This window comes from Melanerpes formicivorus, unplaced genomic scaffold (assembly GCF_026170545.1).
Source record: "Melanerpes formicivorus ecotype bairdi unplaced genomic scaffold, bMelFor1.0.p_v2 SCAF_54, whole genome shotgun sequence".
NCBI classification, from domain to species: domain Eukaryota; kingdom Metazoa; phylum Chordata; class Aves; order Piciformes; family Picidae; genus Melanerpes; species Melanerpes formicivorus.
In genome coordinates, this window is record NW_027142406.1 from 4,436,164 (window position 1) to 4,458,126 (window position 21,963).

A 21,963-nucleotide genomic window follows, 5' to 3' on the forward strand; every position below is an offset into this window, starting at 1 on the left:
CTGCAGCTGGGTGTTAACCAGATCTTTAGCTGCCCTGCTGAGGCCACATCTGGAATATTGTGTCCAGTTCTGCGTCCTGAGTTCCAGAAGGACCTCAGGGAACTGCTTGAAAGAGTCCAGCACAGAGACACAAAAGTGATGAAAGGAGTGGAACATCTTCCTTACGAAGAGAGCCTGAGGGAGCTGAGGGCTCTGTAGCTTGGAGAGAAGGAGAGGTGACCTCACTCATGTTTATAGAGATGTAAAGAATGAGTGCCCAGAGGCTGGAGCCAGGCTCTGCTGGGTGATGCCCAATGCCAGCACAAGGGGCAGTGGTGGAAGCTGAGGCATAGGAAGTTCCGTGGAAACAGGAGGATGAATTATTTCCCTGTGAGGGTGACAGAGCATTGGAAGACGCTGCCCCAGGGGGCTGTGGAGTCTCCTCTCTGGAGGTATTCAAAACCCACCTGGATGTGTTCCTGTGTGATCTGCTCTAGGTGCTTCTGCCCTGGCAGGGGGCTTGGGCTGGATGAGCATTCAAAGTCCCTTCCAGCCCCTAACATTCTGTGTCTCTGTGACAAGGTTATTGGGCATTTACTTTAGTTCAATGCAGTCCATGCTTTCTTCCAAGCAGCTAATTGTTTAGCTAATTGTCCTTTGAAGCACAGGCTGCCATAGTCACATGCCACTGGTTTTACCATTAGGGGATCTTCAGTTCTGTACATTGTCTATAATATACTTCCAGCAGCAAAGTGGATTTATCAACCCTAGGTCACTTAAGGAGCATATATTGAGACGTTAAATGTGTAAGCCTCACAGCTGAGTAAGTCTCCAATGAATTCAAGAGATGTTTCTTAAACTGCCCCCAATACTTATTCAGCAGGATGTGGAAACTGCTGTTCATGCTTTGAGTTCCTCTGTCTTCACATTCTGACGTTTCAGAGGCAGCTGAAGTATTTTATAAGTCCTTAGGCAGCAAAAAGAGTGCCTGTTCTGGTTACCTACTGTAACCAAAGAGGAAAAACCAACAAAATGCAAACTGGGCAGCAGGCAGCTCTGTCAGTTTTCACTCAGGAAGAAGTCCTCCAGCCTCTACAATGGAGGTGTCCTTGACAAAGGATATGAAGTAAATGCCTTCCCCAGCAGCATTAGGTCAAGGGACTCTGGAAATTACAGACAGTCCATGAGGAAAAGGATATAGGCCAAGGGAAATCAGAACTGCATGAGCAACAGAGTTTCTCTTTGGTGACCCAGCTGGAAATTTAAAGCAAAAAAATTCCTTTTTGGGTCAGCCCAAAGCCCTTTTCCAACTCAAAATCACAGTATCACTAAGGCTGGAAGAGACCTCAAAATGAAACAGCTCTCCTTGGGCTTTGAAATCAGCTATCAACCTTTGGAAGAAAATGTACTCTGCTCTGGTGAGACCTCATCTGCAGTACTGTGGACAGGTCTGGAGCCCTCAATACAGGAAGGACATGGAGCTGATGGAGCAGGTCCAGAGGAGAGCCACAGAAATGCTCAGGGGGTTGGAGCAGCTCTGCTATGAGGACAGGCTGAAGGAGCTGGGGGTGTTCAGCCTGGAGAAGAGGAGGCTCTGGGGAGACCTAATAGCAGCCTGCCAGTACCTGAAGGGGGCTACAGGAAGGATGGAGAAAGACTGTTTGCAAAGGTCTGCAGAGACAGGATAAGGGGCAATGGCTTCAGACTAGAGCAGAGCAGATTTAGATTGGATGTCAGGAACAAGTTCTTTACCATGAGGGTGGTGGAAGACTGGAACAAGTTGCCCAGGGAGGTGGTTGGGGCTCCATCCCTGGAGATATTCTAAGTGGAGCTCAACAGGGCGCTGGGCAACCTGATCTAGTTGGGGATGTCCCTGCTGACTGCAGAGGGGGTTGGATTGGATGACCTTTGGAGGTCCCTTCCAACCCAGACCATTCTATGATTCTGCAAAACTCAAAGCCAAAACATTAGTTTGAAGTGTAAAACTGAAATGGTCTATTTAGAAAGCATCAAAAGGAAATGTTTCAGCCTGATTTTTCTTTCCTGAGCTGTACCTATTGACTGAACAGAAACCCAGCTTGCCTGACTGAAAGGCCACTTCAGTTTTGTTTGATCAGCAATGTGTTTCCCAGCCATTTCCCCTGGTTGTGAAGGAAACCTCCTCCAGCTTCTACTTCCTTTGCTCAAAAGTGACCATCACCACCCATCCTTCACCCACACACATCACACATGCCTTGCAAGGAAACCTGGCTATAAAATCCTGCAAAATTTGCTGTGTGGCCTTCTCCCAGGTTTCACAAGGTTTTCGTGAGGTTCCCAAGGTAGAGTCTTCCACCTGGTGGTTTTCAAGGTTGGAGAAGTTGATAAAAACTTGGCTTCATTTTTACATTTTTGTAAATAGGTTTTCATCTGGGTGTGCAGAATTGTCAGGGTTGGAAGGGACCTCAAGGATCAGCCAGCTCCAACCCCCCTGCCATGGGCAGGGACACCTCACACTACAGCAAGTTGCTCACAGCCACAACCAGCCTGGCTGCAAAATCCTCCAGGGATGAGGCTTCCACCACCTCCCTGGGCAACCTGTGCCAGTCTCTCACCACCCTCATGGGGAACAACTTCTTCCTCACAGCCAATATGAATCTCCCCTCCTTTAGCTTGGATCCATCTCCCCCAGTCCAATCACTCCCTGACACCCTCAAAAGTTCCTTCACAGCTTTCTTGCAGCCCCCTTCAGATCCTGGAAGGCCACAATTAGGTCTCCTTAGAGCCTTCTCTTCTCCAGACTGAGCAACCCCAACCCCCTCAGTCTGTCCTCATAGCAGAGCAGCTCCATCCCTCTGCTCATCCTCGTGGCCCTTCTCTGGACACCTTCCAGCACCTCCAGATCCTTCCTGTAATAGAGGCTCCAGAGCTGGACACAGTGCTCCAGAGCTGGACACAGTGCTCCAGCTGGGGTCTCACCAGAGTGGTATAGAGGGGGAGAATCACCTCCCTGGCCCTGCGGGCTATGCTTCTCTTGATGCAGCCCCGGATGTGATTGGCTTTCTGGGCTGCAAGTGCACAGCAGGCACCAAGCATTTATTTTCTGAAGTGTTCTCAAATCCCTGATGCTACAGAGCTCTGTGCTCAGCATGTCAAAGGGACAGTGAAAATACAGTGCTCTGAGTTTTCAGTAGCAACTGCTGCCTGACTGTTACTTCCCCATCTGAATCAGAGGGGACAGTTTGGGAGTTTTCACCAGCAGTTATTCAATATGATATCTGCCTGAGGGTAGGAAGGCTCTGCAAAGAGATCTGGACAGGATGGAGGTCAGTTGTATGAGGTTTAACACAGCCAAGTGCTGGGTCCTGCCCTTGGGTCACAGCAGCCTCGTGTAACACTACAAGCCTGAGGCAGAGTGGCTGGAAAGCTGCCTGGCAGAAAAGGACCTGGTGGTGCTGGCTGACAGCCACCTGAACATGAGGCAGCAATATACTCAGGAGGCCAAGAAGGCCAACAGCATCCTGGCCTGGATCAGAAAGAGTGTGGGCAGCAGCAGCAGGGAAGAGATCATGCTCTTGTACTCAGCAGTGGTGAGGCTGCACCTCAAATATTGTGCTCAGCTTTGAGCCCCTTAATACAAGGACACTGAGGTGCTGGAGCATGTCCAGAAGGGCAACAAAGCTGGGGAAGGGTCTAGAGAACAATTCTTACTAGGAGTGGCTGAAGTAACTGGAATTTAGTCTGGAGAAAAGGAGGCTGAGGCTGAGGCTGAGGCGAGGCTCACTACGAGTACCTGAAAGGAGGTTGTAAGTGGGGTGGGGGTTGGTCTTTTCTCCCTAGTATCTGGTGGTGGGATGTGAGCAAATGGCCTCAAGCTGTGCCAGGGGAGGTTTAGACTGGGTAGGAGGAAAAATGTCTTTTCAGAAAGACTGGCTCCCCAGGAGGTGGTGGAGTCAATGTCCCTGGAATTGTTCAAGAAGTCTGTGGCCATGGCACTTCAGGACATGGTTTATTAGCCACGGTAGTGTTAGGCTGGTGATTGGACTTGATGATCTTAGATCTTTCCAACCAAAATAATTCAGTGGCTCTATACTGAGGCAGAATAAAATGACCAAACCGATGACTCTCCAGAGTGATGCTGTTCTTCCTGCCACCCCTCACAAGAAAGACTGACTCACATGTTCCCCACTAATGCTGGCCCGTGATAAGTTAAAACTGCAGCCTTGTGGTGAAGAAGAAGAATACTCTTAGACCAAGGCTGCATCCTTTCTGGGTACAACAAGGTGGCCATTGGCTCAGCACCACTACAGTCACAATATGCTTCATGTCACAGAACCACAGAAACATTCAGCTTGGACAAGAGCCTCAGGATCACCAAGGCCAACTCAGAACAAGGCTCACCCCTAAACCACAGCCCCAAGCACCACAGCCAAACTACCTGCAAACACAGCCAGGCTTGGGGACTCCACCACCTCCCTGGGCAACACATTCCAAGCCCTGACCACTATTGCCCTGAAAAAAAGTTTCCTAATGTCCAGTCTGAACCTCCCCAGGGGCAGCTTGAGGCCATTCCCTCTTGTTCTGTCATTAATGACCTGGGAGCAGAGACCAGCACCAACCTCTCCACAACCTCCTTGCAGGGAGCTGTAGAGAGCCAGGAGGTCTCCCCTCAGCCTCCTCTCTTTCACACTAACCATCCTCAGCTCCTTCAGTTGCTCTTCATCAGATTTCTTCTCCAGGCCCTTCCCAGCTTCCTTGCCCTCCTCTGCCCTGGCTCCAGCACCTCCACATCTCTCTTGGATTGAGGTGCCCAAAACTGGACACAGCACTCCAGGTGTGGCCTCCCCAGAGCTGAGTGCCAGGGGACAATCCCCTCCCTGCTCCTGCTGGACACAGCATTGCTGATCCCAGCCAGGATGCCTTTGGCTTTCTTGGCCACCTGGGCACACTGCTGGCACCTATTCAGCTGCTTGTTCTTTAGCACCCCCAGGTCCCTTTCTGCCAGGCAGCTCTCCAGCCCCTTGCATTTGAGTTAAAGAGAATAAAAATGTGCAAAAGGCAACAAGTGAGGACCAAAATATTTATTATAATAAATTAAAGAATAAGCATTTATAAACCATTCCATCTGCATATAAATACAACTGAGCAGTTTCCATTTCCTAGTCCCTGCAAAACCCCTCAGGTACAGCTTCATAAATACATTTTCTTGCATATTCTCTTTTAATTAATGGATATAAATAAAAGTACTGAATAATTATTACCTTAGAAATAAGTTACCATTAAATATGAAGGAGAAAAACTGTTTCTGAATCAGTCTGAAAACTCAGCTTTTCAGGTTGAAGCTCAGAAGGGGAGGAACAGAGGCAAGAGAGATGTCCAGGTGCTGGGTTCCAAACATCCTGGCTAGGGATCATTGCCTGCCTTGAGCAAGGCTGATGGGTGCCAAACTTCAGCACATAAAACACAGAGACAGTTGCCCTTTTTCCTATGGAGGTGAGAAGGACAGGAGCATGCCTTGGAAAACAACTGATGCCCTGCACTGAAATACAACTGCAAACAGAATTTCAGGAGCTGGAAGGGACCTTGTGAGATAGGATAGGATGGGATAGGATAGGATAGGATAGGATAGGATAGGATAGGATAGGATAGGATAGGATAGGATAGGATAGGATAGGATAGGATAGGATAGGATAGGATAGAATTAACCAGGTTGGAAAAGACCTCAGAGATCATCGAGTCCAACCTATCACCCAACACCATCTCATCAACTAAACCATGGCACCAAGTGCCTCATCCAGTCTCTTCTTAAACACCTCCAGTGATGGTGACTCCTAGTCCTGGAGTTTTCATCTTCAAAGGCACCACCAATATGCATCCAGTCTATGCCACTTAGTTTGCCTTTTTGGTTTGGTTGGTTGGTTGGTTTTTGGCACAAGTGAAACATAAACTGCATCTATTGGGGGGGGAGGAAGGAAGGGGGAGAAGGGGGGTGGAGTTTCCACAATAATTAATCAACTTGAGCTTTTCAGAGACACATCTTCAAGGCTGGTCTGAAACTCCTTCAGTTTCTCTTCTTGCCCCCTCCTTTCTTTGGGGCATCAGTGCAAGCATTTTCTATGTAGTCAAAGAGTAAATCCAGCTCTCCAATGGCTTTAGTCTTCCCATTCTCTCCCAGCTAGAAAAGATAAGAATTTCAGTTTTAGCACTGTGGTAGTTTGAGGCTATGCATTTAAATAATTTTTTTTCCCCCCCAGGCCTTGAACAGAAAGTGTTACAATGCAAACAAATCACTACTGGGTGTGCAAAGGAAAACAAAGACAGTTTGAAACAACCCCATCTGAAGAGATCATAGAATCATAGAATCAACCAGGTTGGAAGAGACCTCCAAGATCATCCAGTCCAAGCTATCACCCAACCCTATCTTATCAACTAAATCATGGCACCAAGTGCCTCACCCAGGCTTTTCTTGAAGATCTCTAGGGACAGCAACTCCACTACCTCCCTGGGCAGCACATCCCAATGGCCAATCTCTCTTTCTGGGAATAATTTCTTCCTCACCTCCAGCCTAAACCTCCCCTGGCACAGCTTGAGACTGTGTCCTCTTGTTCTGGTGCTGCTTGCCTGGGAGAAGAGACCAACTCCCACCTGGCTATAATCTCCCTTCAGGAAGTTGTAGAAAAGGAACTTAAACTAGTTGTACCAAAACAATCTCTCTTCTTCTTCCTTTCTCAGGCTGGGAGATACTATCACAGAGTCACAGAATTTCAGGGGCTGGAAGGGACCTCAAAACCTCATCCAGTCCAGCCCCCCTGCCAGAGCAGGAGCACCTAGAGCTGATCACACAGGAGCACATCCAGGCAGGTCTGGAATATCTCCACAGAGGGAGTTCTTTATAACAGAAGGTATAATCTCAGTCAAATGTAATCAAGCCTATACTTACAATCTGGACTTGGGGATGCCCCCTCCCCGGAGATGTTCAAGGCCAGGTTGGATGGGACCTTGACTAACATGGTCTGGTTGAGAGGCATCCCTGCCCATGTCAGGGAGGTTGGATGAGATGTTCTCTAAGGTCCCTTCCAGCCTAAGCCATTCTATGATTCTATGACTTCTGCAGGTTTAAATTATCATAACATAGAATCATAGCATCACAGAATCACCCAGGTTGGAAAAGACCTCAGAGAACATCAAGTCCAACCTATTACCTAATACCTAACACCTCCTGACAACTAAACCATGGCTCCAAGTGCCACATCCAATCCCTTTTTGAACACCTCCAGGGATGGTGACTCCACTACCTCCCTGGGCAGCACATCCCAATGGCCAATTACTCTTTCTGGGAAGAATTTCTTCCTCACCTCCAGCCTAAACCTCCCCTGGCACAGCTTGAGACTGTGTCCTCACATCTGCAGGGAGTTAACAGGAGAAATGAAGGAGGGCTGGAAGTGGAGCTATCACCAATCCCCTCCTTAATGCCTCTGCAGGCTTCTCCTCCTAAACAATTTCCTGAGGCTGCTTCATAATGAGCTCAGCCTCAATCCAACTAAATGGCTGGGGTTTGGAACTACTCTTTTTAAAAGGTTGAGACAAAAATGTACCTCTTCCATTTTCCTCTTCATTTCTTCCAGGTTCTTTTCAATGTGCTCTCTCTGTCCTGATGATTGCTAAAAAAAAAACAAAGAAGACATCCAGAGATAAGCTTGGCAGCTGCATGCAACACTGTGATTTCACTGGTTTCTTTTTCTTTCATATTTTTCTACCTGCCCTGAGTTTGATATAGAATAGACTAGACTAGACTAGACTAGACTAGACTAGATTAGACTAGACTAGATTAGACTAGACTAGACCATGTTGGAAGAGACCTTCAAGATCATCCCATCCAACCCATCAACCAATCCAACCCACCTAGACAACTAACCCATGGCACCAAGCACCCCATCAAGTCTCCTCCTGAACACCTCCAGTGATGGTGACTCCCACCACCTCCCCAGGCATCTTTGATCTGAGGTTTCCTTTCCTATCACTGCCTCTTGCTGCTGTTGGCAGCATTCTGAGCTTCAGGAGCAGCCACAAGAGTCACAGCTCAGGGGAGGGAAAGAGACCCAGCACTACTCACACAGTGTCTCAGCTGCTGGGTCAGGGATGCCAGGAACTCTGCCACCTCCTTAGCATACAGGTACTGATTCTTGGCCTCAGTGAGGAGCACATCTTTCACTACCATCTCCACAGTCCTCTTCATCATGTAGCAGTGGTTGTTTTCCTGTGTATGCAAGTGAAAGGTCATAGAATCATGGAATCATAGAATCACAGAATCACAGAACCATAGAATCATAGAATCATGAAATCATAGAGCCATGGAATCATAGAAGCGTAGAATCATGGAGTCAGATTCATGGAATCATAGAACCATAGAATCAGAATCATGGAATCATAGAATCATGGAACCATAGGATCATGGAACCGTAGAACCATGGAACCATAGAACCATGGAATCATGGAAACTTAGAATCATAGAATAGTCTGGGTTAGAAGAGACCTCCAAAGGTCATCCAGTCCAACCCCCTCTGCAGTGAGCAGGGGCATCCTCAACCAGATCAGGTTGCCCAGAGCCCTGTTGAGCCCCACCGTGAATAAACCTTGACTAGGTCATGTTAAATCACAGCAAGAGATCAAACAAATGCTGCATGAGGGTGCAAAGAGCAGCCTCCTGATGTAGGACTCACCTTGATGTTAGCATAGAGCTGCTGGCCGATGAGCCTGTTGTCTGTGTCGTGGTCTGAGACTCTGGCCTGAGAGGAAGAAAACAAAAGGGAAACGTCAGGTGGGGATAGGAACCTCACCTAAAAATATCATTTCAAACCCTAAGGTTTTCATCAGGTTTTAAAGCCAGGCTGGATGTGATCTAGTGTGAGGTGTCCCTGCCCATGGCAGGGGGGTTGCAACTATGTGGTGCTTGAGGTCCCTTCCAACCCTAACAATTCTGTGCTTCTAATAACAGTTCAGATGAGATGAGGGGATGGACACCCTAGACAGCCTGTTACAAGTAGATGAGCTTGGGCTGTGTGTTTCTGCCCCTTAACTGGGTGGGATTCCAGGTCAGTATCACTGGAAAACAAATAAACAGAAGTCTAAATGCCTGTCCTGCCCTGGAATGTCAGCTGTTGCAGTGGTTATGATGACTAAACCAGATGCCACAGGTGGCCAATATCACCAGGGGCTGCAGCTCTGCTGGGAGATGCTGCAGCACTTGGTGGCATACAGCAGGGGGGACCCACCCATGGTAAAAGCAGCCCAAGAAGAGAACTGTAGGATGCCTGAAGAGTTGCCTGGCCATAGCTGGAGGCACTGTCAGGCCCAGCTCCAAATGGGCTGAGTACACAGAAAAGTTTAAACTCATATCTCACTTAAAGAGAAGAAAATGCACTGTGCCAGGGGCTGCCTTTCCCTGGGGTAGCAGGAGCAGGAATACAGAATACAGAATTAACCAGGTTGGAAAAGAACTCTGAGATCATCCTGTCCAACCTATCACCCAACACCATCTCACCAGCTAAACCACGGCACCAAGTGCCTCATCCAGGCTCTTCCTAAACAGCTCCAGGGATGGTGACTCCACCACCTCCCTGGGCAGCACATTCCAATGCCCAATCTCTCTTGCTGGGAAGAATTTCTTCCTCACCTCCAGCTTAAACTTCCCCTGGCACAGCTTGAGACTGTGTCCTCTTGTTCTGGTGCTGGTTGCCTGGGAGAAGAGACCAACCCCCACCTGGCTACAACCTCCCTTCAGGGAGCTGTAGACAGCAAGAAGGTCTCCCCTGAGCCTCCTCTTCTCCAGGCTAAGCAACCCCAGCTCCCTCAGCCTCTCCTCACAGGGCTGTGCTCCAGACTCCTCCCCAGCTTTGTTGCCCTTGTCTGGACACCTTCCAGCATCTCAACATCTTCCTTGAATTGAGGAGCCTAGAACTGGACACAGGACTCAAGGTGTGTCCTGACCAGGGCTGAGTACAGGGCAACCTCCCTCCACCAGTGGACAACAGACTCACTTCACACTCCCAAGCTCTGCCTTACAGCAAATGCATGTTTGGGTGGGGTTTTTTTTATGGAGAAATGCATGAAAGGGGAATGCCAAAGGCAGGAAGCTAGGGCACAATAGCAGAGGAGGGAGTCCTCCAATCCCATCATGAAGGACACAGAGGTTACTGTACCATTTTAGCCAAGGTGTAGGTGTGATTCCTGATGTAGGGCTGGAAGTTGATCCTCCTGAGCCTGCAGGCATGATGAGCAGTCGAAGCCACCCATGGCCCTTTTGGAGGCAGAGGGCTGGTGAGAACAAGAGGAAGGCAGCAACAGCAGCAGAAGATGACCCATCCTGAGAAGCTCTTGGTCAAAGCCTGCAGGAAGGCCATGGCTCCCATTCCAGTTGTCTGTCCCAGCAGGTTACAGCTACAGCACTCAGCACTGGTGAGAAAAGAGCAATGTTAGCCTCGGGGAGAGTGAGCAAGGTGATGTGAGAGAGGCAGAAAGGCTGCAAGCCTTACCTTTCCTGTGATTCTTGATGTGCTCTGCAGGAGGTGAGGTGCACCTTATATAGAGCCACCAACATCTCTCTCAGCTCTGGGTTTTTTGTTGGTTGGAGGGGTACTGGTGGTGAAATAAAAAATGACATCAGCAAGTCTCTTACTTTCCAGTATCCTCTTCTGAGAACTACCTAACCACTTCAAAACCCACAAATACAACTTCAAGGCCATTGTCACCTTTAGTTTCTCCTAAAGCAAACCCAAACCTTGATGCAGGGGCAAGGCAGGGGCTTTTCCTGGGGCTGAAATCCTGGATTCTTTTTTGCATGAGAGGAGCTGAGAAATATATGGGTTTGTGCCTCCTGACCTGATTTTAGCAGACACTGATTAGGCTGGCAATTTGATGGCAGATAATGTAAATTACATCCATTTTGCTCACCTTCTGTGGTAATGGACTGGTGGCACTGCCGCTGCTGACTGGCATACACAGGTGGGCAGAGAGTGAACCAGACTGTGGTGGGTTGAAGTTCCCCCCAGAATTAACTTTTAGCCAGACCAGCTCAGTTAGAAGCAAATGAAGCCACACAGACCCAAAGCTCTGACCACCTACTGCTCCTACCCTGCAAATACAAATAGCCTTTCCCACACAATGGCTCACTGGAGTCATTGTCCCTCTGCCCACCCCTGACAGAGCAGAAATCTTGTAGGACCAGCACTGCATTTATCACATTCCTGATCTCCAAATTCCCATCTTCCCACAACATTGTCCATATCCCAGGCTGTGATCAGGTGTGCTGGCCATGCACTTACTTATCCAGCTGATTTTTCCATATTCCTGACTTTGTTCTGCTAAGGTAAAGGCAGTGCTGCAGCTCAGTCTGAAACACTGGGCAGGGAAACTGTGCTCTACTTAGAGCATAATTTGCAACCCAGCTGTGGCTGGTAATGCATGAGGGCACAGAGCTGGTACAAATGCAAACTCCTGGTTGTCTGCTACACACCAAGCACACAGCTGGCACATGGGAGAAATCAGATCTGGAAACCCAAGGCTTCAGCTCTGCCTCTGAGAATGAACAGGGGGCATCCCTGGGGCTAGGCTTCATCCCTTATGGCTGAGGTTCTCAGGACAGGAGCCCAAAACAGCTTTGCCTTGTTGGCTGAAATGGGGCTGAGCTTCATCCCTTACGGCTGAAATGGGGCTGAGCTTCATCCCTTATGTGGTGGGTTTGAGAGAGAAGGCCTAGTCTACTGTTGCCCACTACAGGATGTCTCATTCAGCCAGAGTGTCCCAGCACTGTCCCTTTTCTTAAAGGCACAGCCTCAAACGGTCACACCTTATGACTGAGGTTCTCAGGACAGGAGCTCAAACCAGCCTTGCTTTGTTGGCTGAAGTGGGGCTGAGCTTCATCCCTCATGGGTGAAATGGGGCTGAGCTTCACCCCTTATGGTTGAGGTTCTCCGGACAGGAGCCCAAACAAGCCTTGCTTTGTTGACTGAAATGGGGCTGAGCTTCATCCCTTGTGACTGAAGTTCTCAGGACAGGAGCCCAAACCAGCCTTGCCTTGCTGGCTGAAAGGCTCACCTCTCTCTCTTATACCTGGAAGGAAGACATTGAAGGCTGGCTGGCACCAGGTTTACATGTTAGCCTGCCCTGATGCATCCACAACACAAATTCATCTCTCCATTCCTCAGCCCTGCCTCAGTTGCCTTCAGATACCTGCCACATCAGCTTTGCAGTTCTATGCCCTTGAAGCTGCACCCCTGGAGCATTCATTACCACATCCCATTCCCATGCCCAGCCTGCAAAAGCATCCTGACCGCAGCAGGCAACAAAAAGCACAACTGGACCCAAGGCATTGACAATCTACTGCATACCCCAGATGCACCACAAAGCTATTCAAGAACATGTCTAGAAGGCTCTCCTCCATACATTTTTCATTTGCCAAACTGATAGGCCTGGTGGGGGAGCAGGTTAATGAGAAAACAGGAGGCTGAGTTGTACTCAGGAGGCAGTTGTAAAACAGGAGGCTGCTCAGTCTGGAGAAGAGAAGGCTGAGAGGGGATCTGATCAATGTCTATCAATAGCTGAGGGGTGGGGGTCAAGTGGAGGGGGCCAAGCTCTTTTGGGTGTGCCCAGGAATAAGCCAAGGAGCAATGGAGACAAACTTGAACAGAGAAGGTTTCAGCTCAACATGAGGAGAAACTTCTTTGCAGTGAGGGTGACAGAGCCCTGGAGCAGGCTGCCCAGAGAGGTTGTGGAGTCTCCTTCTCTGGACATCTCCAAAACCAGCCTCCAGACTAAACAGCTCCAGGGCTCTCAGCCTTTCCTCATCAGGCAAGTTTCCCAGGGCCCTGTCAAGCCTCACCTGGAATATCTCCAGGGATTGGGCCTCAGCCACCTCCCTGGGCAACCTGTTCCAGTGTTTCACCACCCTCATGGTAAAGAACCTGTTCCTAACATCCAATCTAAATCTGCTCTGCTCTACTTTGAAGCCATTGCCTCTTGTCCTGTCCCTGCAGGCCTTTGCAAACAGTCTCTCTCCATCCTTCCTGTAGCCCCCTTCAGGTACTGCCAGGCTGCTATTAGGTCTCCCTGGAGCCTCCTCTTCTCCAGGCTGAACACCCCCAGCTCCCTCAGCCTGTCCTCATAGCAGAGCTGCTCCAACCCCTTGATCATTTTTGTGGCCCTCCTCTGGACCTGCTCCATCAGGTCCATGCCCTTCCTGTACTGAGGGCTCAGAGCTGGATGCAGTACTCCAGGTGAGGTCTCACCAGAGCAGAGCACAGTGGCAGAATCACCTCTCTGGACCTGCTGGCCACATATCTTTTGATGCAGCCCAGGATGTGATTTGCCTTCTGTGCTGCAAGCTCACACTGCCTGCTCATGCCCAGCTTCTTGTCCATCAGCACCCCAAAGTCCTTTTCCACAGAGCTGCTTTACCCTCATGGTCAAGAACCTGTTCCTAAAACATAGCCTGCTATGCTCTTACTTCAATTAAAATCAATTCTCCAAGCTTCTCCAAAACACTCTCTGTTTTTTTTTTTCCTCTTTAAGTAGACTTAATACCCCAAAAATATATATATTTTCATTGCTCCAGATTATATTTTCTCCCCAGTGCCATCCCAAGAGTTAAATGTCCATCCCAGCAGTGACCTCAGCAGTAAACTCTTACAGTGTAATGGCAAAGAGTTTCCCCCTTCAGCAAGAAACCATAGCGGTTGAATCTTCTCGACAATGACTCCTTGACCCATATTGAAGACAGAGGATTTTTTGAGGAGGACTGGAACTCTACATCACAGCTGCCTCAAAAGCCACAGACACTTCCTTCTTGCTTTGAATGAGGCCACAGGTGAATAACCAACAACCGTACTTAGGGGCTCAGCTGTTGTGGGTCACCGCCAGCAGACTGGCATGCAGGAGATGTCCTGGGCTTCAGTACGTCTGCACAGGATCAAGGACACATTCAGGTTGGAAAAGAGACCCTCAGGATCACCAAGGCCAACCCAGAACCCTACTCTGCAAGGCTCACCCCTAAACCACAGCCCCAAGCACCACAGCCAAACCACCTGCAAACACAGCCAGGCTTGGGGACTCCACCACCTCCCTGGGCAGCACATTCCAATCCCTGACCACTTTTGCCCTGAAAAAAACTTTCCTAATGTCCAGTCTGAACCTCCCCACTGGCAGCTTGAGGCCATTCCCTCTTCTTCTGTCACTAATGACCTGGGAGAAGAGACCAGCACCAACCTCTCCACAACCTCCTTGCAGGTAGCTGTAGAGAGCCAGGAGGTCTCCCCTCAGCCTACTCTTTTCCAAACTAACCATCCCCAGCTCCTTCAGTTGCTCTTCATCAGATTTATTCTCCAGGCCCTTCCCAGCTTCCTTGCCCTCCTCTGCCCTGGCTCCAGCACCTCCACATCTCTCTTGTCCTGAGGTGCCCAAAACTGGACACAGCACTCGAGGTGTGGCCTCCCCAGAGCTGAGTGCCAGGGGACAATCCCCTCCCTGCTCTTGCTGGACACAGCACTGCTGATCCCAGCCAGGATGCCGTTGGCTTTCTTGGCCCCCTGGGCACACTGCTGGCTCCTGTTCAGCTGCTTGTCCATTAGCATCCTCAGGTGCCTTTCTGCCAGGCAGCTTTCCAGCCACACTGCCCCAAGCTGCAGCATTGCTTGGGGATGTCAAAGCCCTATAAGCTACAATTGTACTGCATGATTAACAATGGACTCACGGTTGGACAATGGGCTAGAAACATAGTCAAGAGTAGGCACGTGGAAGAGTGAGCCTCTGTATCATCCTCTCAGGTCTTTTATATTGCAATTAAATTCTACCTCCTTAAAGATCTGTATGAATGGATCACAGGTAACCTAGGCTCCAGGGAGACCTAATAGCAGCCTGCCAGTACCTGAAGGAGGCTACAAGAAGGATGGAGAGAGGCTCTTTGCAAAGGCCTGAAGTGACAGGACCAGGGGCAATGGCTTCAAACTAGAGCAGAGCAGATTTAGATTGGATGTTAGGAGCAGGTTCTTTACTATGAGGGTGATGGAACACTGGAACACTGTAATGTGCAGCTCAGGGATGTGGTGGAGTCCCTGTCCCTGGAGGTGTTCAAAAAAGGATTGGATGTGGCACCTGAAGCCATGGTTTAGTTAGTCATGAGGTGTTGGGTGACAGCTTGGACTTGATGATCTCTGAGGTCTTTTCCAACCTTATTGATTCTATGATTCTTGAACAGGTTGCCCAGGGAGGTGGTTGGGGTCCCAACCCTGGAGATACTCAAAGTGGGGCTCGACATGGCCCTGGGCAACCTGATCTAGTTGAGGATGTTCCTGCTGACTGCAGAGGGGGTTGGACTGGATGAGCTACAGAGGTCCCTTCCAACCCAGACCACTCCATGATTCTATACATACAGCATCATGCCTGTGAGATCTAGTAAAGATGATCCTGCAGGGGGGGTTGGACTGGAAGGTCTCTTGAGGTCACTTCCAGCCCCTAACACTCTGTGATTCTGTGATCCTATTTTTGCCATCACAGGTTTAATGTTGCATAAGATGCTGACAGAATGAGGAATGAGGAGCAGGAGGATCATTAAAATAGGTTAGCCTGGGACTGTGATTTGAGTTTGGAAGAGCCTCTCGTGGCAGATCTCAGTGCAGACACTGCTGACTCAGGCTTTTTGCTGAGGACGTGCAGTGCACCTAACTTCCCCTGACAGCAACACTTTTGTTGCACAGTGAGTAACACATTTCCTCTGGTAGTAACACTTTTGCTTACCTCTCTGCTGCTTCATCAGATATCTTTGTTTCTGAGGAGTGTGTCCTGCAGATCCAGGGAGGTTCTCCTTCTCCTCTACTTTGCCCTAGTCAGGCCCCACCTGGAATATTGCATCCAGTTCTGGGCTCCCCAGGTCAGAAGGGACAGGGATCTGCTGGAGAGAGTCCAGTGGAGGGCTACAAGAATGTGAAGGGACTGCAGCACTGCCTGATGAGGAGAGGGTATTCTCAGGGTATTCAGCCCCCTGAGCTGGAAGATGAGGATGGAAAGAATACACTCCCATAGTAATCAGAGATAGCAGAAGAGTAAATAGCCTCAAGTTGCAGCAGGGGAGGTTTAAACTGGATACCAGGAAAAATGTCTTTGCAGCAAGAGTGGTCAGGCATTGGAACAGGCTGCCCAGGGAGGTGGTGGAGTCACCAGGTGTGGTAAAAACATGCAGACATTGGCACATGGCTTAGTGGATATAGTGGTGTTGGGCTGATGGGCCTGATGACCTTAGAAGTCTTTCCACCTTTAATGATTCTGTGACAATAAACATCACAAAATTTGCATTTCATGCCCTAAAAAGTCTAAGTGGAAGGCAGCTAACAGCTCAGTGTGGTCTCCATTTTGAACAACATTCTGGGACACACAAAACCAAAGAAACCAAGAAACTCCCCAGCTTGGTTTAAATGACTTTATTGTCCCCCCAGAAACATTCATAGGTTGCACTTGATGATCTCTGAGGTCTTTTCCAACCTTATTGATTATAGAATCAATAGATTCTGTGATTCAAGCAGTGGAGATCCTACAGAAAGCCACCCATGGACATGTTGAGACAACACTAGACAGCTGCTCCCAGTGTTGTTACTGCTGCCTCAGGACCACTGCTGTGGTGGGCCAAGAAGATTCAGTGACTAATATGAAAGCAAACAAACAAACAACAAGCAAACAAAACACTAAACAAACAAACAAAAAAAACCCCCAGACAAACAAACAAAGAAAGGCCAACAAAACCCAGTGTCAATGGAAGTGCAATAGATGTTAGTTCAGAGGTCCTGCCTCTGCAGACAGCTGCTGCCACTATCAGCAGAGAATGGTGAGTGCTGACACAGGAGGGTTATGCTGCCATTCAGCCAGAGCTGGACAGGCTGAGAGCTGGGCAGGGAGAAACTGAATGAAATTCAACAAGGCAAGGGGAGAGTCTTGCACCTGGGAAAGAACAACCCCTGGAGGGTTGACCTGCTGAAGAGCAGAGAAGGGGAAAAGGACCTGGGGGATAGAAGGTTGACCACGGGCCAGCAATGTGCTCTCGTAGCCAAGAAGGCCAATGCCATTCTGCGGTGGATTAGAAGGGCTGTAGTCAGTAGGTCCAGGAGGTTCTCCTCCCCTTCTACCCTGCCCTGATGAGGCTGCAGATGGAATATTGTGGGGAATATTGTGGGGAATATTGTGCAGATGGAATATTGTGCAGATGGAATATTGTGGGGAACTGCTTGAAAGGCTCCAGCACAGAGCCACAAAAATGATGGAGTGGAACATCTTCTTCATGATGAAGACTGAGGGAGCTGAGGGCTCTGTAGCTTGGAGAGAAGGAGAGGTGACCTCACTCATGTTTATAGAGATGTAAAGAATGAGTGCCCAGAGGCTGGAGCCAGACTCTGCTGGGGGATGCCCAATGCCAGCACAAGGGGCAGTGGTGGAAGCTGAGGCATAGGAAGTTCCATGGAAACAGGAGGAAAGATTTTTCCCCTGTGAGGGTGACAGAAGCCTGGAAGAGGCTGCCCAGGGGTGTTGTGGAGTCTCCCACTCTGGAGATATTCAAACCTCACCTGGATGTGTTCCTGTGTGATCTGCTCTAGGTGCTCCTGCTCTGGCAGGGGGGTTGAACTGGATGAACTTTCAAGGTCCTTTACAGCCCCTAACATTCTGTGATTCTGTGATAAACAAAAGTTTTCATTTGACTTGCCAACGGGAACCATCATTTATCTCCTGCAGACAGGAGAAGAGAGAATTTAGACCATCTCAGTGCACAGAGCCATGCACCACTGAAGACCCTGCTATTGATCTTGCCAGCAGATCACTCTTAAGTCAGAGTGTAAAACCAGGCATGCATTTATGAGACTCTGTCGCTTTATAGAGTGACCTACATCTATCCAGCAATGTCTTGCAAACAGTCACCCCAGGTGAACTGAAACTTCCGTGCTTCCTGTCACTGTGGTGTGGTTGCACAGCAGTGACTCAGTGACATGGCAAAGTGGAATTTCTGACTTAGTGTCTCTCAAAGAAAACCATCCTAACCAGGAAGAGGATTTTGCAAGCTGGGTTATACTCCAAAATTCAGTGACAGTTACAGAAACACAGAATCACAGAAACATTCAGGTTGGAAAAGAGTCTCAGAGTCACCAAGGCCAACCCAGAACCCTACTCTGCAAGGCTCACCCCTAAACCACAGCCCCAAGCACCACAGCCAAACCACCTGCAAACACAGCCAGGCTTGGGGACTCCACCACCTCCCTGGGCAGCACATTCCAATTCCTGACCACTCTTGCCCTCAAAAAAGCTTTCCTAATGGCCAGTCTAAACCTACCCAGACAAAGCTTGAGGCCATTCCCTCTTGTTCTGTCACTAATTCCCTGGGAGAGGAGACCAGCACCAACCTCTCCACCACCTCCTTTCAGGTAGCTGTAGAGAGCCAGGAGGTCTCCCCTCAGCCTCCTCCTCTTTCACACTAACCATCCCCAGCTCCTTCAGTTGTTCTTCATCAGATTTATTCTCCATGCCCTTCCCACCTTCCTTGCCCTCCTCTGCCCTGGCTCCAGCACCTCCACATCTCTCTTGGATTATGAAACCTCTCCAGCATTATGCACCCTGATTTACCATCAGCTTGACCATGTCATGAATCCACACCATCTCAAGTATTTAAGTAAAGGCATTTTGAAGAGAAGCAACATTATTTAAGGTGGAGTACATGAGACCTAATCTGTCCAGCTCTGGAGCTCTTAAAACAGGGAGGACATGGACCTAATGGAGTGGATCCAGAGTACGGCCATGACAATGATCAGGGGGTTGGAGCACTTCTCCTTCAAGGACAGGCTGAGGAAGCTGGGGGTGCTCAGCATGGAGAAGAGGAGGTTCCGGGGAGACCTAATAGCAGCCTGGCAGTACCTGGAGGGAGCCTACAAGAAGGCCAGAGAAGGACTGTTTACAAAGCCCTGACAAGGGTCACAGGTTTGAAATTAGAGCAGAGCAGATTTGGATTGGATGTTAGGAACAGGTTCTTTACCATGAGGGTGCTGGAACACTGGTACAGGTTGCCCAGGGATGTAGTTGAGGCCCAGCCCCTGGAGATATTCAAGGTCAGGATCAACAGTGCTCCGGGCAGCCTGATCTAGTTGAGGATGTCCCTGCTGACTGCAGGGGGCTTGGACTGGATGCCCTTTGGAAGACCCTTCCAACCCAGACCATTCTATGATTTATGCCCAGAGAGTGCTCACACAGCGCCCACACAGCAGGGCTTCCACTGAGGCTCTGATCTCAGCACCATCTGCCAAAGGTGAGCCTCTGGCTGCTCAGTTATTCTGTAAGAGGACTGCTAGAGAAGGAGATGCTGGCTCCTGTGTTGTCAGCAGTAGTCTCCTAGGCAGCATCTGTCCCTAGGAAGCCAACAGTCCATGGCCCTGCCCTTCCCCAGCCTGCAGTTACGTCATGGCCCATTTCCCAGGAGAGCCTCCGAGTCAGTGAGCTTCCTGTTGGAGCAGCACTATTGTCACAAAGGGAGATTTATGGCACCAAAAGGAGACCAAACAGAATAGCTATGGTCTGGCTATCAGGATGCTGTTTTCCTGGGCTGTCTGTTTTTAGCCATGTCGTGTAAGCCAAAGGACATCAACAGGCAGGAGCCAGCTCCCCACTGCAGCCACAAAGAGCACCTTCCTCACGAGAGGTCTGGTCTGGGAACTCAGTCCAACCTGGGCTAGTTGGGGATGTCCCTGCTGACTGCAGGGAGGTTGTACTGGATGAGCTCTGGAGGTTCCTTCCAGCGTGGTGCATTCTATGATTCCATGATTCTGTGATTCTATTATTCCATGATTCTATGATTCCATGTTTCTGTGATTCCATGATTCTATGATTCCATGACTCACAGACTGACATCACCTGGAGGGCACCAAGAGCCAAAAGATTTCCCCCAGCCCCACAAGAGACCTCCTGTGAGAGATGGGCACCTGGCTCTCCAGATCATGGTGTATCTGCAGATACAAACTTGAACAGAGAAGGTTTCAGCTCAACATGAGGAGAAGCTTCTTTGCAGTGAGGGTGACAGAGCCCTGGAGCAGGCTGCCCAGAGAGGTTGTGGAGTCTCCTTCTCTGGAGACTTTCAAGCTCCACCTGGATGCATTCCTGTGTGGACTACGCTAGGTGATTCTGCTTTTGGCAGGGAGGATGGATTAGGGTTAGGGTCTCTAGAGGTCCCTTCCAACCTATAATGTTCTGTGATTCTATGCCTGTGCACAGGTGTCACATCAAAAGAGACCAGACAGGGACCTAGGAAAGGAGAAATCCAGAAGTACAGGATCCTGTCAGCCATTCCTACTTGACTTCAAGTCATGAAGTATCACAGTATCACAGTACTTTAGAGGCTGGAAGGGATCTCCAGAGATTCATCCACTCCAATTCCCTTGCCAGAGAAGGATCACCCAAGGGAGTCCACACAGGAAGATACACAGAGATACCTTGGCAAGGCCACAGAAGAGAGAGATGTTGCAAGCAGAAGCAACAGCAGAAGAAAAGAGAGAGGACTGTTTCTGCCTCTACTCTGTATTCCCATCAGCAAGCCAATGAATTCTATAGACCTTATCATTATTTTTCTTTTAGTAGTTTAACTTTCAGTCTTTGCAGTCAGGGACTAGGCTGAAGTTCCCCCTTCAAACAGAAACAAGTTGTCCTTTCATCCTCCACTGAAGAGCTGTCTGCTCTGAGGAGGATTTGCTGCCATGACTCTACCACCAAGCTCCCTCTGCCAAGAGCAGCCATGAGTGCTTTTCCCTCTTGCATCTTGATTCCAGCCCCATGAGTGGAATGGACTGATCCAAAAGGAGGTGTGTAAGCTGTAAAGTCTGTCAGCAGGCCTTGCTTGCCTTCCCAAAGGACTGCCGCTCTCCCTAACCCTCCTCCACCCTGACAAGATGCTGCAGGACCACCAAGCGATGTCCCTCAGACTTTCTCAGAACCTTTCCCATGTGCAGCACAGTCTGCAGGAGAAGTTCAAATCTGACAGGCACGGCACAGCCACTCCAGGAGCTTCTCTAGAACACATCCTGTGAAATGGAATCACAGAATCAGAGAACCACAGAATCATAGAACCATAGAACCCTAGAACCATAGAATCACAGATCCACAGAATCACAGAACCATAGAATCATAGAATCACAGAATCACAGAACCATAGAATGGTCTGGATTGGAAGGGACCTCCAAAGCTCATCCAGTCCAACCCCACCCTGCAGTCAGCAGGGACATCCTCAACTACATCAGGTTGCCCAGAGTCCTGTTGAGCCTCACCTTGAATATCTCCAGGGATGGAGCCTCAACCACCCCTCTGGACAACCTGTTCCAGTGTTCCACTGTCCTCACAATAAAGAACCTGTTCCTAACATCCAATCTAAATCTGCTCTTCTCCAGCTTAGAGCCATTGCCCCTTGTCTTGTCACTGCAGGCCTTGGCAAACAGTCCCTCTCCAGGTCAGCTCACCTGTGACACAGATGAAGTGCAGCAAATCTCAAAATGCTTAGGAAGCTCATCCACATTTTTAGCATTAAACTCCAGATGTCGTTCTTCAAAAGGTGTCCAGCACCAGAACAAGAGGACACAGTCTCAAGCTGTGGGAAATTTAGGCTGGGAAGTTTAGGCTTGATCTTAGAAAGAAGTTCTTCCCAGAAAGAGAGATTGGCTATTGGCATGGGCTGCCCAGAGAGGAGTTGGGATCGAAGTCCCTGGAGTTAAGACAAGCCTGGATGAGGCACTTAGTGCCATGGTCTGGTTGATTAGTTAGGGTTGGGCAACTGGTTGGACTTGGTGATCTGGAGGTGAGGAGAAAGTTCTTCCCAGAGAGAGAGATTGGCCATTGGAATGTGCTGCCCAGGGAGGTGGTGGAGTCACCATACCTGGAGGTATTCAAAAAGGGATTGGACGTGGAACTTGGAGCCATGGTTTAGTAATCATGAGGTGTTGGGTGACA

The 21,963-nt window shown here is 49.3% G+C and overlaps 1 protein-coding gene across 1 annotated transcript; it reads right to left on the reverse strand.

The window, feature by feature from the left end:
• Nucleotides 1-5,024: 5,024 nt before the first annotated feature.
• IL22 (interleukin 22) lies at nucleotides 5,025-10,580 on the reverse strand. Its single transcript, XM_068160868.1, has 6 exons — nucleotides 10,491-10,580; nucleotides 10,158-10,410; nucleotides 8,679-8,744; nucleotides 8,072-8,215; nucleotides 7,554-7,619; nucleotides 5,025-6,133 (listed from the first exon to the last, which is right to left on the reverse strand). The coding sequence occupies exons 1-6, from the start codon at nucleotides 10,553-10,555 to the stop codon at nucleotides 6,020-6,022; spliced, it is 708 nt and encodes a 235-aa protein (XP_068016969.1). The 5' UTR covers nucleotides 10,556-10,580; the 3' UTR covers nucleotides 5,025-6,019.
• Nucleotides 10,581-21,963: the final 11,383 nt, after the last annotated feature.